Source organism: Aedes albopictus, chromosome 2, assembly GCF_035046485.1.
Source record: "Aedes albopictus strain Foshan chromosome 2, AalbF5, whole genome shotgun sequence".
NCBI classification, from domain to species: domain Eukaryota; kingdom Metazoa; phylum Arthropoda; class Insecta; order Diptera; family Culicidae; genus Aedes; species Aedes albopictus.
The window spans coordinates 190,914,311-190,932,638 of record NC_085137.1 but is presented as its reverse complement, the minus strand read 5'-3'; the positions used below and the strand labels follow the sequence as shown (position 1 = coordinate 190,932,638).

The 18,328-nt window shown below is 39.5% G+C and overlaps 1 protein-coding gene across 18 annotated transcripts in view; it reads right to left on the bottom strand.

The window, feature by feature from the left end:
- Nucleotides 1-7,272: 7,272 nt before the first annotated feature.
- LOC109408126 (uncharacterized) overlaps nucleotides 7,273-18,328 on the bottom strand; it is an 88,917-nt gene continuing 77,861 nt past the window's right edge. For all 18 annotated transcript variants that reach the window (XM_062850877.1, XM_062850878.1, XM_019681344.3 and 15 more), the window contains 4 exons: nucleotides 9,046-9,189; nucleotides 8,881-8,976; nucleotides 8,715-8,815; nucleotides 7,273-8,654 (listed from right to left, as the gene is read on the bottom strand). In XM_062850877.1, the coding sequence (XP_062706861.1) occupies nucleotides 7,589-8,654; nucleotides 8,715-8,815; nucleotides 8,881-8,976; nucleotides 9,046-9,189 (1,407 nt within the window). In that variant the 3' untranslated portion in view covers nucleotides 7,273-7,588. The remainder of the gene's footprint in view (nucleotides 8,655-8,714; nucleotides 8,816-8,880; nucleotides 8,977-9,045; nucleotides 9,190-18,328) is intronic.

Here is an 18,328-nt window from a genome sequence, read left to right as displayed (position 1 = left end):
TCCATCATACTGTATATCAGAGGCGAAAGAACCAGGAGGTTTAAAACCTCTATAATAAAAAAATACTGTGTATAAACACCTCAGGAATCTCAAATGGTGTGATGTGATAAGATTGCTTTAGTTTTGTCAAGCGTTTGCTGTCATACACATATTTGTCACTGGCATTGATTTTTTTCACTTTATGTATAGCACTAGCATTGATTTTTTTTTCACTCATGTATGGGTTTGGTTCAATTTCACATTTGATAACCTCTAGCGAGACACCAAAAACTGGTTCCGGGACAGTGCCGATTGTTCCAAATATGGTTTGAGACTAGTTTCTTGCTAACTGTTCATAACTGCATAAAAAGCTGCTAACTGCATAAAAAGCTGCGAATTTATGTGTCGCATGTATTTTTGGTTTATTTTTACAACTGTCCAATTCCAGAGAGACAATCAGAATATGTAGTATTTAATGTGATCTTGAGCTATTTTCTTGCAATTCGTGCATCAGATTATCAGAGAAGTCACAATTTAATGCACCGCATCCACATGCATGGGTTTGGTTCACTTTTATATTTTTCCACTTTCGATGGGACACCCGGAACCGGCTTGGGACACTATGGGTTTTCCCAAATGTCATCTGATTTTTTTCTTGGTAACCATTCATCAGGTTACCTAAAAAGTCATTAGATTTGTCGCATGCATGGGTGTGGTTCTCTTTTACATTTGAACACTTCCAAAGGGACACCCAGAATCGGTTCCGGAACACTACCAGATGTCCCAAATATTGTCTTATAATATGATTTTGCTAAACATTGATCAGGTTCTCTAAAGCGCCACTATTTGATGTGTCGTATGTATGTTTTTGCTTTACTTTTATATTTGGTAACTTTCGGAAGGACACCCGGAACCGGTTCCGAAACACTACCGGTTCACATATGGTCTGAGACTATTTTACTGCTTACCGTTCATCAGGTGCTGGGAAAAGCTACTATTTAGTGTGTTACATGCATGGGTTTGGTTCACTTTTATATATGGCCATTTCTGAAGGGACATCCCGGGATCCCGGGATTTTTATTTAGAAAAATATAAAATACAGATTTCAGAGCAAATTTAGATAAATTTCAATCCATGTAGTTGAATATGGAGGGAAATTACCTCAGTCACTCAAAAAACAGCTTTGTTAGTTGCAAAATATGAATGCTTCACAACACAGTTACCTAAACTTTTGCTCAAACAGAATCAAATGAGTCAAGAAATAATAATAGTTACGCTGTTTGCACCATTTGATTTCAGAAATGACGAATTGATCATCCCATCATACAAAAATCCCGCTCACTACTTTCAATCTAGTATTTCACTTGGGTCCTATTGAATGAAAATGTCACTTTGTTTAGCTTTTGTAGACGCCATGATTCTTTGGCTATATGATTCTGGCATGATTCTGGAAAATTTCGATAACTAAACATTTGATGCGACGGCCAAAGACGCTATTTAAAAACTTACATATTTGTTTTCAACGAATAATAATTATTTTTATAATTAAATGTGGGCCGAATATTGAGGACATTTTTTTCACAATGTACTCAAATCTTGGCCCATTAGTAAAGTGACGTCAACAACATTGCTTGCGTATGAACCAGAAAGAACGAATAGGAAGAAAAAATGTGTGTGCAGTGACTAAAAATATATCACAATAGAAGGGTTGCGTTGTTTTCATTACTAAATTAAAAAAAAAACTTTAAAGTGATTTATTTAAAGTTTTTATGAAAATTTGGCTCTGAAAATGTAATTTGAAAGTAATATTGGTAAACAAACTGTGATAATATTTCAGCAGAAATATTTAAAAAATGAGATAATAAGTGGTTCTAGCGCTTGGAAAGCAATAGACCAACGTTGTATCCACTAATAGGCCAATTTTTGTACCGTACACCAACGTTGCATATCATCACATCAAATCTTTCCAACGTAATTAAGTAAGTTCATGAATATTTACGTTAGTTTGCTTTCAATTGGTAAAACATGCATTGCCTACCCAAGCAACTGAACTAGTTGAACAACAGTTTCTTAAGTGAAAATATGCTCGAGAACCGTTTGTTCAACTCTTGATAAGCAAAAATGTTTGTTGGGTAGAGTGCGTGATAGGGTCAACATATCATTTATAGTGCTATTAATTCACGAGTTGTGGTCAAAATTGACAATGCGGCTTGCATATTAGGCCAAGGTATGGTACATATACGCTATACAAAATTAGACAATATATATCACCCACGTTTTGCAAGCTCTAATTGAATATTTCCTGATTGATTATTCTTAAAATTCTTGAATGATTCGCATCAATTTTATATGATAGTTTTCGTAGTTTTCGACTTATTTTAGTGGTACCGTTTACGGTGAGTTTATTGGTGATAAAATATCTTCTACAACATTTTAAATTTTAACCAATTAATACAACGGTGACCAGCACGTTCCCAAAACTTCTCATCGTTTACGCCACCGCGGCCTTTCTTTAACACCGTACCATTGCTACAATTGCAATACACAAACTACCTACTTTTAGGCGAACGACGCAAGTACTTATGAGCAAGGGTAGATCAGACTTTCTCACCACTGCAGCACAAAGCAATACCTTGATTGTCTTACAATAACGGAAGGCTCATGATTTTTTTAAAGTTACGGGTTTTTAAGAGAAACAATCGCATTTTGAATCACAAGAAAAGGAGAGTTAGAATTTATATCAAAATTTATCAATACGCAGAGAGTTTCCAATATAATGATTAAATCTCTTCTATTCTTACCCACATTTATGTCTATAGTCATTTCTGGTCGCAAATGCACAAAAATTACAGATTTCTTAAAGTAATTTTCGTTCTTGAAGTGGATGATTAGCTGAACCGATTTGGCTCTTATAAATGGACTACATATTGTGACACATTCTACCGTGTCGTTACAACGTTTTGACGCCTTTTCTGTCAGAATTTCCACTATAACTCGTAAATTCGTCCGTAAACTCTCAAATATTTTCTCATATTCGGATTCCTTGTCTAATTTCCAATAAGTATGATCTATTCAACAGTTGATTTTCATTGGGAAAGTATGGCAAAAATGCTAATGAGTAGCGTGACGTTACAACGTTGTAATGTCACGCTACTTATTCCCATTTTTAACATACTTTTCCAATTAAAACATTCTGTTTATCAGATTAAGGACAAACGTCTTTAAATCCCGATTCAACAGTGCATCAGAACTTCAGACGCACAAATTTTAAGAAGCAAGCTTCAAAGAAGAGTGCATTTTATTATTATGTTCATGCTCACTTGTGATAAACCTAAAATCTAGACCAACATGTGAAAAGGGTGGATATCCAAAATGTTAGAATCGAGAAAAACGCTTGCAAAGTTTCACAATCTAAAACTAATGCCTATTTAACACTTTGTGCGTGTGCACTCAATCTTTTTCGTTGTTTTAGAAGAAAACACTATCCTCTTGGTGATTTTATGCCAAAAAGTACAAACAAGTGTTTTTATTTGAAGAAAATGAATGAAATAAAAATTACGCCCAAATAAAAACTCATTGGTCATTACGCCCGACATGCTACGCCGCTTGGTCGCCAGCACTGGATTTACGCCTGGTCAATATTACCTAGAATCGATCGCTTTTGCTGTTACGCCCGAAGAAATTTTGTATCGAAATTTGTGGAATGCAATAGATTTTGAACCTAATCCACTGCAATAAATTGATTTTGAAGCTTTCTTAAGTAACTAATTGAAGTTTATCTGACATTGGACAATGGAGGAGGAAGGAAATTTTCTCTTGAAGTTGCCTACGATGAGTGGTAAAAAACAATGAGTAAAATCCAATGGAAATCAGATTTCGATTGAAATCTATATTCTAGCTCTTATCTATGAACAACAACTCTTTACAGTTTATCTAGTATCGTACAGCAAAGGAGGGAGTTGTCCCTGCCATTGTCCATAATGCGCGTTGAAAAAAAATATATAGCTACAGTACCGATGGGGAAGCGCAGGCAGCATATTATGTTCCCAACAAGCCCGTGCACAACGGATGGGTTTTGGGGGTTAAACTCCTCCCATTGCCGATACTCTATACACAAGGCCTCCTTCACCCTTTGCTAAAATTGGGTAAAACCCCCTCCCTTGTCGCCTTTTCTGTGCACGGGCCTGGTTCCCAATATCACCTTTTGCTAAATCTACATACCTGCTGTGACCTATGCCGGTCAATAGATTTGAGACCATTCACTAACATTTTTATCACTGAAGCTTTACCAGCTGCATATCATCCAAATCTGGGTCCTTTGGAGAAAATATATCTATATCTATCTATATCTATATCTATCTATCTATATATATAAAAATTAGTTTGAAGCCCCTTTGAGGCAACAAAACTCAGGAACGGTTGAACCGATCAAGATGACTCTTGAACGGTTCGGTTCGTATTCGTGGTGGCTGTGTTTATATCTACAAAAAGTTACGGAAATCTATTGAAAAAGTAGAAAAATTGTAAAATTACTGATTTTTCATCAGTTGGGAAGAAATTTGACACGATTGAAATAAAACCAATCTAGAGTGCGGTGCTGCAATGACCTCAACAGTTGTCAAGCCACCACAACCGGGCAAGACAAAGTTTGCCGGGCCAGCTAGTCCTGAATAGACATTGAAGCCATATTATCGCCACTTATTGCAGTCAGTCAGCGACTTTATTGAATTTTACGATGATAAACGCACGATTTGATCTTGGGCGTAAGAACCATCCGTGTGCAACAAGAGCAATAAGTGCGCGGCGGATTTCCACTCAGACATTTTGATGGGCGCCGAAGCACGACGTAATGACGAAGGCTTTTCAATAACGGTGTAAGTAGTTTGGGGCGACTTTAATCAAAAGTGGGAGTAAAAGTTTTGTGTAAATTTGATAAATATGAATGGCGAGATGCTGTTCTCGACTGTTTATTCAACAGTGTTAACAATTTCGTACATTTTTGTCCTTTTTCTTCAAAGGCGCAAGATCATTGGCGGAACAACCAAATGAAGTGATCAAAATCAGATGTGGAAATCCGCCTTTATTTAAATTATTGTTTTCAAGAAGTGGAAACTCATTTTTGAGCTAACGTCAGGAACAATTATATGTTTATGAGTTGTTTCATCACATTATGCTGAAAAGTGATTTGTTTACATTTTGGCTCTTCCGCCCTTTTCAAATGTTGGTCTAGAAATGAGAAGCTCAGGTGCGCTGGTTTTGTTTGCGAAGAGATTTGTGCCCTCGAAATCGTGAGTAGGTGCCAAAGTCGGCCATTGTGGCAGTCATTTTGGGATTCTAACAAGACTGCCCTTAAACATATTGGAAATTTTACAAGGATTCCGAATATGCAAAAATATTTAAGGGTTTACGGTGAAATTTACCAGTTATAGCAGAAAATCTGACAAAAAAGGCGTCAAAACGTTGTAATGTCACGGTAGAATGTGTCTTGTACACTTCGGATGTGATCGGAATCTATATCAAATTGTATGTAAATGTAAATTTATAGATATCGGTATGTTACAGAGCAAAAAAATATGAAAGTTAAACAGCTCGTAAAGTGAAGATCAACTGAAATTTGCGGCGAAAAAATGAAAATCACCAGCATACTCTTCGTCATCAGCTAAACAAACGGCTACTCGCAGCTGTGGCGGTTTTCCCCGTTGTATCTCTCAGTATTCTCTGCAGCAGCCGAAGCATGTCAGCAATTCGTGCATAATGGAAGCAGTTTAACTTTGGCTGTCTGCTATTCTACAATCTGAGATAGCCGAGAGAGGTTCGGGCGTGCTATTCACACGTCAAGGATCTGAGGTCAACTCTCGCTCTGAGCCCTATGTTACTTTATATTGTTTAACAGATATTTGCAATTTAATTTTAAGATCGCAAAAAAACTCCATCATATATAACGGGGTCCTTTTGTTACATTCGATCCGTCATAATTTTACAGTTTTTTTTTCGAACTGTGACGTCAACACGACGTATAATGGGAATCAAACTCGCCAACTCCCTCACCGGTTGAAGTTAAGGATTCAACAACTGAAGAACAATAAGGCAGCAGGTAAGGGTGGTTCTTCAGCTGAACTCATCAGGATGCACCAGGAAATATTGCTCTAGATGGGGATACCTTCATGATTGAAGAATTCGTCTACTTCGCTTCATTGTTAAAAGCTGACTACAACAGAAATCGCGAAATACGAAGAAGCATCAGCAGTGGAAGTCGTGCCTACAAAAGTCTCCAGTGCGGTCAAAAAAGACTAACCTAAGCATCAAAAGTGTCATGTACATTCGACTAATAAGACCAGAGTTCTCTGCAAACATAAGAAGTTGACCATGCTCGAAGGAAGGACCTACAAGCACGTGGAGTGTTCTAAAGACGTGAAGGGCAATATTCGGTGATGTGCAAGAGAACGTTGTGTGGCCGCGAATGATGAACCAAATGCTCGCTGAGCTCTACGGCAAGCCTTACTTTCAGAAGGCTGCCAAAGTCGGTAGGATAAGGTAGGTAGGGAATGTTGCAAAAACGCTGGTTAGCAACCCAGTAAAATCAGAGTTCACAAGAAATCTGGATGGTAGCGGAAAACGTGAAGCGTAGAGGACAGCGAACAAGTTGGGTTGACGTTCCCGAAAGGGGCTGTTCATTAACTACGTAGACTAAAATTTGGTCATCTCAGGTCTTCCCCCCTCGTACACTTTGGTCCAGACAAAAATTTTAAAATTTGTATGTAGCGTAGACTTTGGCAAGACTAACCAACCCCCCGCCCCTCCCCCATAAAAAAGTATACGTGGTTTATGAACGGCCCCAAACTGAAGAGAAGCAACTGCAAACCAAGCTGTGTGACGTTATTGATTCAGTCTTGTCTTTGTAAACACACTACGAAAAAATCAAAATTACTCGTGACGTAAATTTATTGCACAAAACATAAACAATTTAATGACGTAAATTTATAGGTCTTCTATCTTAATAATACGTCATTCTTGTAAAATTGAGTTCAATGTGACGTAAACAATTTGAGAATCGTGCATCATTACGTTTCATATGACTAAATATTCAGTTGAATGTGACAGAAAATTACGTCACTTGGGCGTTAAAATTTACGTCATATGTGTTGTTTGAATATGTGCATCAGGAGTGACGGAAATTTACATGATTTTTTCTAAGTGTGAAGATAATGAAATACAAACATGGAAAACGAAACAAAGGTCCAAACGATATCTTCCGGTTAGATAAAGAGCTCGTCAATCAAATGAAAAACAACCTTAATATAAAATACTATATTTCGTTGTGCCTATACATCGATTTTGTTTGCGCATAATTTCGCTGGTCTTAGGTCTTAGAAAGGTAACTGTGACAATATTGGTGTTTTCGATTACTGCACATTTTCGTCTATACTTGAGTATTCCTACAGCTAATGTTATACGTACACTTTGTTGTCGATTCGCTGACTCATCTTAACCACTAACAATACTACGACAATCGATCGATAAATAAATACTTGCACGTATTCGAAAGCTCTACCATTCATCACCTTATGCACTTTTACTCCCGGCTTTCTACACGCCTTGATCCGCGTTTTCACAAGGCAACATCCCGATACTTGCGAAAGTCATCCGATTCGTTGCCCAACGACTGCCGACTGTTGTTGGCACTGGTCAGATAGCCATTGTTGTACCCGTAGCTGATGGTCGACTGGTTGGCACTGTAGTGGCCTCCCAGTCCTCCCGGGTGGTGCTGCTGGGGATGCATTTGATGGGGGTGGTGTGGCGAGGCAAAGTACCCAGCTGCGGTGGCCGGTGGGAAGTTATTGTGATGCATCTGGTACAGGTACGGATGCATGTGGTAATGCATGTAAGCCGGAGGGTAGGCACTGTATGCTGGATTGTATGCGATCACGTTCCACGGATTGAGTGCGTAGTTCTTGAGGAGGTTGTTGCCGTATCGGTACTGAGCAAAGTCGTTCTTTTTGTATGGCAATGGGGATTCGGAGAGTGTGATGTTTCCCAAGTTCTCCAGCGAGACACAATTTCTTCCAAGGATTTTGCTGGGCTTGGTCGATTCGATCGTGTGGTAGATTGGATCATTGTTAGCTGACGTTGGATCAGTGTTCATCTCGATTACGCTGTTATTGTCCTTGATAGACTTCCCTGTCCCATCGTTCAACTTATTGTTGATTCGGTGGTTCTTGAGATTGTTGTTCAGAACACTGTCTGTTTCGTCAGTTCCTCTATCTTTGGCTGCCTTCTTCTCGTTGGTGGTGAGGAATTTCGGAGGGAAAATGAATCTCAAATCAAGCAATGACTGCGTCTTTTTATGTTCCGCAGCCAGCGGTGGAGGAGGAGGTCCTATGTACTGCGAAGGATTGAGGCCAAATATGCTGGCATTGAACTCGCTTTGCGATCCGTAGAGCTGATTATACTGAGTGTACTGTTGAACAATATCCGCGGAGTTGGTCTCGTGCGGCACGTAACCGGGATTGTCGAACCCGGTGGAAGGTCGTCTGCTGGCTTGACTTCTCTTACTGGCCCGCAGTGAGTTCATGCCGTTGGTAGCGTTAAAGGGAGTAGCTGGAGTCGGTGTTGTAAGCTGAAGACGCGACGCGAGCGATTCCAGCTGGGAGAGGACTTTCTTTTCCTGGCGCCATCTGTAAAGCAATACAAATAGTTAGTCGGCGATCTACTGTCTAACATCCGGGAAAATCTACCGAAGTGCAGTCGGAATGACACACAGCAGCGCCAGACAGTTGACTATTAAACGTACTAAATATCCTATTAATTCCGTTAGTCCATGTGCCGACTGCAAGCCCTGCAAATATAAACCGCCAATTATTATTCACGTTGTGCGCATCATCCATCAAATGCCCCACTTACCCAATGCTGAATAGTCATGTACATGACAAGTGCCAACTCCGGCACGGACAGCACCCCGATGATGATCGACCAGCTGAGTAAGCCCCATGAAACGCCCTAAAACCATCGAAAGAAAAATGGATCACATCAAGCTAACTTTACGAAATTTACATTCATTTGCATTACCGTTGACAGTCCATGGATGAGAATGGCAGACGATATGAAGAGGACGAAAAACTCCGCACACAGTAGGAAGGATGGCAGTGGGAGTTTTCCATTAGCTTCCAGTATCCACGACACTTCGCATGAAAATGCGATCAGGTAGGTGATCTGAAAAGAGAACACAACAAAGTATGATTATTAATGGAAAAATAATATGTAATTCAATTATAAGTCAGTGTGTATCCAAGGAAAAAAAATAGGAAGTACAAATAGATTTCCAGATTCAAATTTTCTACTCTAGTCTAGTCTACATATTACAGCCATTCATTGAAAGAAAACTGCAAAATAATAGAATCTACTATTTCTATCATTTTCTTGTCATTATCAATAACTGGAAAACATCGGAGAACACCAGGATTAAATCGGACAGGCCAACTATGCAGCAATGTAATAAATCCTTCTGTCCTCAATATACAATTTGTTTCTACATTGAAGCCAAATATCGGGAACATCTCATACCAACTGACCCGTTTTTCATGATTACCAAAAAAAACCTCTAATACCCTAGATATAACAAGAATATTTGATTTTGAACTATTTTTCGTCATTAAAAATCGATTTCATCACGTTTTGGACGGCGGTTCCTTTTCTGTCCCATACGGACTGAATCGTCGACATACGACATCACATCAGGACATACGACATCAGGACTTTGTTAGGAATTTTGAGGTTCATCTAGTATTCTTCCAAACTTCTTCTGGTATTGCGCCCAGAACTTCTTAAAGGAATTCTTATTGAGATTCTTCTAGGTACTACTTCCGAGTATTTCTCTTTCAGGAACTCCTTCGAGATTCTTTCAGGGAGTACTTCACGGGAACTCCTTCCAGGATTCCTCCAAGAAAATGTTCCAGGATTACTCCAGGAACATCTTCCGTAATTCTTACGGGAACTCTTTACGGGATTCCTCCGGGAACTCATTGTGGGATTTCTCAGGACCCTGTTTTCAGGATTCTTAGAGGATTTTTTCCCTGGATTTATCTTTATTCATGAACTCCATCCTGGATTCCTCTAGGAACTTCTACTGTGATTCCTTTGAAAACTTCTTCCGGGATTTCTCTAATAACTCCTCCCGTAAATCCTCCAAAAACATCTCTCGGTATTTTTCTAGAACATTTTTCAGGAACCCTCCTTGAACTATCGGTGGGATACTTTCGAGAACTACTTCCGGGATTCAGAAACTCTTTCCGAGATTTATCCAAAAAACCTCCTCCGAAATTCCTCCAAGAACTTCTTCCAGGATTCTGTCAGGAACTGCTTGAGGGATTCCTCAGGGATAATCTTCCGAGTTTACTGCAGGATTACTTTCCGGGATACCTGCTATCAAATTCCCCTATATTTTTATTTCAAGAACTTAATTCTGAATTTCACTAAGAACTCAATTCTGAATTCTTCCTGGAGTTCCTTCTTGATTTTTTTCAAAAGTTCCTTCAGGTATTCCATTTTTCCAGAAACTCCTTCAGGTTGTTCCTCAAAAAAAAACTTCTGCAAACATTCAAAAAGTAACTATTACGAGAATCTCGGAAAGAGTTCTTGGAGGAATTTTGTAAGGCATATTCTCAGAAGTACTTTCTGGATGATTCCCGAAATACCTGGAAAAATCCCGCCAGGATTTTTTCAAATCTCAGAAAAAAATCTGAATCCCAAAGGGAATTTTTGAAGAAATCTTAAGATGAATCTCAGATTAAGCTCCCTCAAGAATCACAGCAGGCACTCCAAAAGAAATTCTTTAAAAAAAATCGCGGGAGGAATGTCTGAATGGATTCTAGACAAAAAAAAAAATGCTGGTATAATCTCAGACGTTTAACGTTTAACGGATATGACCACCTCTGCTTCTAGGGTTCCTGCAGAAGTAACACCTCAGATTCATCAAGGAATTCCTTTACAGATTCTCTTGGAGATCCATCTGAATAGCCTCCAGCAGTCCTTTTTGTAATCCTCCTGGTGTTTCTTCTGGTAGTTCTTCGTGTATCCCTTCCGCGATTCCTCTAAAATGTCTTTCCGAAATTTCTTTACAAGCTCCTGTATTTTTTTCCCGAAGTTTCTTCTGGTAGTCTATTTGGAAGTTTTTTTGTTCCCTTCTGGCATTGCTAAGATTTCTTCACAATTTCCATTCAAGTTTTTTCAAGGACTAATTTCTGAGACTTCTCTTGGTGTTTTAATGGGTGCTATGGTTTCTACCATAAATTCTTTTTGAAGTCCTCCCGTAGTTCCTTCAGACATTTCTTCAAGATGTTATTATGAGATTTAGTCAGGAATTCGTTTAGGGATCTCTCCACAAATTTCTCGTGATATTTTCCCAGAAGGTACTTCTGACAGCTGAAATTTCCTCTGATAGCTTTTAGGATTTCCTTCTGAAGTTTCTCTAGGTATATCTCCTGGGATTCCCGCAACAGTTTTTTTACAATTCCTCAAGAAATGTCTTTTGGGACTTCTCCTGAAGATCTTCGCATGATTATTTAAAAATATCTTCTCAGATCCTATAAGAAATTTCTTCTGAGATTTTTCCAAATTTCTTCTGAGTGTTGTTAAGGTATGCGTCCAGCAGTTTTTTTTTTTGTATTCCTCCAGGAACTTTCTTCAGAATAAAGGTTATCAAAAAGTTTTTTCTGGTTTTCTTGGATTTTCGTCCAGCGTTCCTCCTAGAGATCCTTTTGAATATTTCCAGGACTACCTGGGATTCGTCCAGATATTCTATGAGGAGTTACTCCAGGAGTTCCTTCCAAGATTCATAAATGAGTTACATCTGGCATTTTTCCTGGAATTATTTGTTTGATTCAGGAATATACCTTTTGTGATTATCCAATTATCTCATTCAAGGATTCCTACAGAAGGTCATTCTCAGATTCTGCAATTCTCTTATTTTTTCAAGATTCTCTTTTGGAATGTTTACGGATTTTTTTTCTCTGGAATTCCTCCATAAATCTATTTTAAAATGCATCAAGAATTTTTCATTGATATTACTCAACATTTTCTAAATATCTATGCGAATGTTGTTTTTTTCAGGATTTTTTTTTCTGGAGTTCCACAGGTGATATTCTCTGGCGGTCTTCTCGAAGGTCCTTCTGCGATTCCTTAATGAGTTTTTGCCTTTCTCGTACATTGAAGTGTAAGGCTATATGTTCATATAAAAACGATTTTTTGATAGAAGGCTCGGAGGATCAAGTCACTCATACCAATCAACTCAGTTCGACGAATTGAGATGATGTCTGTATGTGTGTGTGTATGTGATGTATGTGTATGTCTATCTATTAGCGTGGTTCAAAAAATCGTTTTTGCTCCACACCGCTTATTCGATTCCTAATCAGATTATATGCCTTCTCCCAAAATTTGAGCTCATTTGGTTGAAAATTGAGACTGCACAAGCCCTTTAAAGTTTGTATGGGAATTACTATGGGAAAACCATATTTTTCATTCAATCGACCGTAGCATTTCCCCAAGTGCCCTAGTGAGTTAGTTGACCCTTGGTAATCCTAAGCTACTCCATCAGCTACAACTTTGCCGAAGACCGCATTCAAATCGGAGGCCTCATTAATTAGTTACCGATTTTCATCCAGAATCGAAATCTTAACTCATGATGGTTACACTATTCGGTGGGCATCACTGCATTTTGCAGTGAAACATAGTAGCCATGATATCAGTGTGCTATATTTGGCGCCATATGCAACAATGTTGCCTGCTGGAAAGCTAAACGATCAGATGGAAAATTTCTCCAGTTGGATAAAAATCGATAGGGTAAAAGCTCCTTTAGTGGAGGTAGTACCAATAGTGGTGGTAGTGGCAATTTAGCACCATTTTGACCAAAAAGCTTGCAAATTACATTTTTAATAGATGCATCATACCTAAATACAAACATTAATTCAGTTTTGTGTTCAAGATTTGCCGAAAAACCTATTTAAAACAATTATTTTCCTTAATTTTTTTGCTTCTTTGCACCTATAGTGGTGGTAGTGTTCCCATAGTGGTGGGTTGCATAAGAATTCAATGGGATGCGCCACTATAGGAACCAATGTTAAATTTTACCTCCATAATAGGAACCGTGTACCTATAGTTGGTGCAAGTGATTTATTAGCAAAAACTGAAATAAACAATAGTTTTTGCATTTTTTCTAGAAAGTTTATGTAATCGGTAGTTTATTAACGTTTTCAGCCTTTTTATTTTGTGGTTTTATCAATTTTATTCAATTATTTTACTACAAGGAGCTACTAATAGCACCACTATTGGTACATTTACCCTATCTAATGAATAAGCTGTCCGATTTGAATGTGGTCTTCGGCAAAGTTGTAGCCAGGCTTGACAGAAACTCCCTCGCGAGAAAATAAGGAGGCGGTTTCGGCGATTTTCTGAGGAGTGAAAATAAAACTCAGAAATCACAACGCAAATTCTCATCAGCACCAAGCGCGAGCTTGCCGCGCAGCAAAGAGTTCGTCCAACACTCATAATTGCTTGTTGCACGCAGAACTCGATGTACACAGCGCAACGAGTAACTTTCACGCAGCGACCGAAAAGACAAAAGAATTTTCACGCAGATTTGTGTAACACTGGATCAACATAAAAAATGTGCTGATCCGGTGTTACACAAATCTGCGTGAAAATTCTTTTGTCTTTTCGGTCGCTGCGTGAAAGTTACTCGTGTGCTGTGTTGTTTCATTTAAGGGTGTGTGTTTCTCACGTTCACTCACACTCAAAAAACTCTCGCGAGTTCCACTTCCATACAAAGAAAGACTCTCTAGGCAAAAATCGCACTCAAAAGCCCGAAATAATCATCGGTTCTTTTTTCGTTCCCCTCTTCCTCGCTTAGTTTTATTGGGGTTCGTTCGCTCCCTCGCGACGAGGCAAAAGCAAAACACCGCTCTAGAGCCTGTTGCAAAACTCTTTTGATTTCGAGGAGGATTATCAAGCCTGGTTGTAGCTGATAGAGTAGCCTAGGATTACCTAGGGTCAACTAACACTCTTGGCCACTTGGGGAAATACTACGGTCAAATGAATGAAAAACTTCGTTTCCCCACACGCTAGTTTGAGAATACCCATTAAATGGGTCTCAAGTACCCATTTTTTGCATTGGTACTGGGCTGTCAAATAATGGGTGTTTTTCAAACTTCAGATAATGGGTATTTTTTTCCACATGCTGGAGTACAGCCAGACAACTCTACAATGGGTAAATGATACCCATCGATAAGTTTGACAAAAAACGTCGCCATGTTTGGAATCATCTTTGAAATAAATTGTTAAGTGTTAAAGTTATTTGAAAACTCTTTCAATACGTGGCAATCCGCGGCAGCTTGTGCGTAAGTATGGTTTACAAACAAATCGCGCCGTAGGAATTCGGGTGTAAAGTGAAAATTAACGGACCGGACCACACCAAAAGCAGGCCGATATATTCCGGGAGCTGGAACCTAGGTAAGTTCTTGGTGATTTTTGCAGCGTATTCCATCCATCATTCAAAGAGCATTTTTCTAAAGCTTATTTTATGAACTTTTAGGGTAGAGTAACGCCAAATGATGAACATCCTAGTGGCCAACCTGAGGACGGACATCGTAGGATATTTCACGCAAAATTGAACCAACAGTGTGCTATGGAACTACCTACCTACCGGCTTCACGGCCCCGCCGCTGCACGACAGAAACAACTTTATAGATTGTGTATGTAAAGTTTGTATCGAAAAAGATTCGTTCAAATAAAATTCAAAAGCAATCGTAATGGAAACAATGGAAACGACATTTAATTTAATTTTTATTATGATTTAACTTTATAAAGCTGGCGTGGCTAAAAAAATCCAAAAATGGGGTATTTTTACCCATTTTCAATTGAAAAATAAATGGGACATTTTTACCCATTTTTTGAAGTTCGAGTCAAATACCCATTAATGGGTAAACGGCGAATACCCATTTAATGGGTTAAGCCACTTTAGTTCGAAATGGGTACTAAAGTACCCATTAATGGGTATTCCCGAACTAGCGTGCATGGTAATTCCCATACAAACTTTGAAGGGCTTGTGCACTCTCAATTTTCAACCAATTCAGCTCAAATTTTGGGAGAAGGCATATAATTTGGTAAGGAATCGAAAGAGCGGTATGGAGCAAAAACGATTTTTTGAACCACGCTAGTATCTATGTTCTGTGTACAAAAAAGTCACTCACTTTTAAGGCACTTCCCATTGGCCGATTGTTCGGATTATAGCTTGAATCGAACCGCATTGTTTGCTATTAAAATGGTCCGGATCGGTCAAGGCGTGCCGGAGTTATGGCCATTTCAGTGATCCGGATTAGCACCGGTAGAACTGGTGAAATATAAAACTGCACCAAGTCCATCACGCAAACGTAAAAATGGCGCCGATTTTTGTAACCTTTGGCATGGTTGACCAATTTTGTACAGAAATCAACATTGGAGATCAGAAAATCCACGATGTCGGCCCAAAATTCAATATGGTGACCTAATATTCAAGATGGGGGCTTAAAATTCAAGATGCCGGCTGTTCAATGGAATTTTAGGCTCTACTAAAACTCCATGAAATATGGGTATATTTGGTATGAGGAAGATGTCCGGAGTCCAGAAATGGCGACCAAAATATCCAAGATGGCGGTCTAAAATCCAAGATTTTTTTTATTCTTAATCACTTAACCTAAATACAGCTCTATTGTCCACTAGGGCACTACGTGAGCAATTTCAATTGACAGCTGTACCTACAGTATTGTACAAAGCCTGGATGTATTCTAGCATTAGCATTAGCATTAGCATTAAGCGAGTCGCACAAATTCGTAGGTGGTAAGTCCTAGACCGCTGTTATGAGGGTTGCCTCCTTCCCGTCCGAACCAAAGCACAAAGATTTGGGACTAATCTCTGACTCTTAGACAAGACTGACGCAATCCTCCAATGGTCGAGCACTGTCCTGGCCACGTCCTTGCGACTGCTGAGGAATAGGGAAGGATGGTTAGTTTTGGACACCTATGAAAAATGTAGACAACTCTACGATCTCTCAGGCCTAGGTGTCACGGGAATTTGGATGTTGTTAGAGGAAGGGTAAACTCCAAATGATACGCTTGGTCAACGTTCAGGCACACCATTGTTAGACTGCTTCGAATCAGTTGTCTTCCCAATTCATCCTGGTTTCCTTGTCATCTTGTTCTCATTTGGTTGAATTACTAGATTCTTCGGTTGATAATCTGAAATATAAAATAATATTAACATATTACGTCAAATAGACTACATATTAGGCAGCATCCATTTATTACGTAACGCTAAAATCGACATTTTTCAACCCCCCCTCCTCCCTCCGTAACGCTTTTTTGTATGAAAGTCCATAATTTTTTGTATGGGCTGTAACGCTCAGCCGTACTCTCCCCCTCCCCCTAGAGCGTTACGTAATTTGTGGACGGCGCCTAGTGATACGCTCGCCACAGTTACATATTTTTAAAATATTATTTACATCGTACGATACATTTACCTGAATCCTGCTGAAATAAAACGTTAATTAGCAGGACATTGAAACACAAATACTACAAAACACAAGGAAAAGAGCATCAAACTTTGATCTTGGAATATTTAAAAATACGGTAAATATCAAGATCAACATTTGATTTGGTAGATCTTACACTGCAACGCACCATACTAAGGTGATCTACCTACGTTACGGGGGTGTACAAAGCCTGGATGTATTCTATTATACTTTATCGAACTGGTTGCCTTTCTGCTGCTTTCACTTTTCTACTCTACATGGTAGAATGATAAGCACAATGATGATAGGTAGCCGTTGTTCCTTTCCAGTCCGATTGGGGGTCCATTATGAGTAGCAATTCGCCGATGTCCAGGTATCCGGATCCGTTTGAGCCATGGGACTCAGAGGAGGGTCAGTATCAGCCGCTCTCGGTGAAGAGCAACTGACGAAAAATTGCAAGTGCCGGGGCTGGGAATCAAACCCATGACCATCCGCATATGAAGCGAACGTGTGCCAACTACGCCACGGGCCCTGGCTAAAATCCAAGATGGCGGCTCAAAATTCAAGATAGCGGCTCTAAAACCATGCATTATGGGTATATTTGGTATGGGGAAGATGTCTGGAGTCCACCAGATGATCAAGATGTTGGTCCAAAATCCAAGATGGCGGCTCCAAACTCAAGATGGAGTTTTAGGCTCTAAAACCATGCAATATGGGTAAATTTAGTATGGGGAAGATGTCCTGAGTACAGAAATGACAACCAGAATGGCCGATGGCGATTGGCAAGATGGCGATCTAAAATCTAAAATGGCATCCTAAAATTCAAGATGGCTGCTGTTCATTGAGGTTTTATGCCAATAAATCGTTCAATATACCCATGGTATTAATAAGAAGTCTGGAGTCCAAAAATGGCGACTAGAATGTCCAAGGTGGTGGACTTTAATCCAAAATGGTGGATCCAAATTCAAGTTGGCGGCATTTTTTTAAGGCTCATGCATTGAAAGCCAGAAAAACGAGGCTTCGCCGCGACCGCACGCATCTTGCTTTACTTGTCACGTTTTTTTTTCGCGTTCCCGTTTTGTGTGATTCGGAAGAAAAAGTTTGACTGGTGCTACGTTATCCGGAAGCAGAACGCGAGTGATTCACGGAGTTCGCTGGATATGACCTTCCGCAATTTATCAGATTCTTATTAGGGATCTCGTCCAAATATTTTAGATTCGGCTGGTGCAGTTCTTATCTGAAGAGGGGTAAAATTGGTGGGGAGATGGCAGTGCTGCATGAGTGTGAGTTGGTGAAGATGGGGGAAAGCATCGATGGAGCAAGCAGCAGCGCCGATCGCTTCGACACGGAATCGAATTGGATGACCGACATTGAGAAGGCAGAAATCAGGCGATTCTATTGATATATTTCCCGGGTGAGCGAATTCCAGTTAAAGGCTTAAATATTTTGTGTAAAAGTTTTGATGTTTTTAATTCATATTTGCGGTGGGTGCGTGGGTTGATGGAATGGAACGGCATTCACCCGACACGGGGGCTCCGACACCGGAGCGGGACCGTTTTCAATCCGAATTTTCCAATGCTGAATGGAGGCGGTTCCGATCTGGTGTCGGAACTCTCGGATAGGGTTGGTGCTGTTCGTCAATGGATGGGTCCATCGTGTGAAACTGTGTGAAGAGAATTCATTTCAAAGAAACCGGCAGGTTTCAGATCAAATGTGTGCCGTACCATCCCGTGTGTAATCTTTGTCAACCAATTGCTCAAATATCTGGCTTGACTCGACCAATTGTTTGTCTTTAGTCATTCCTTGTCAAATATT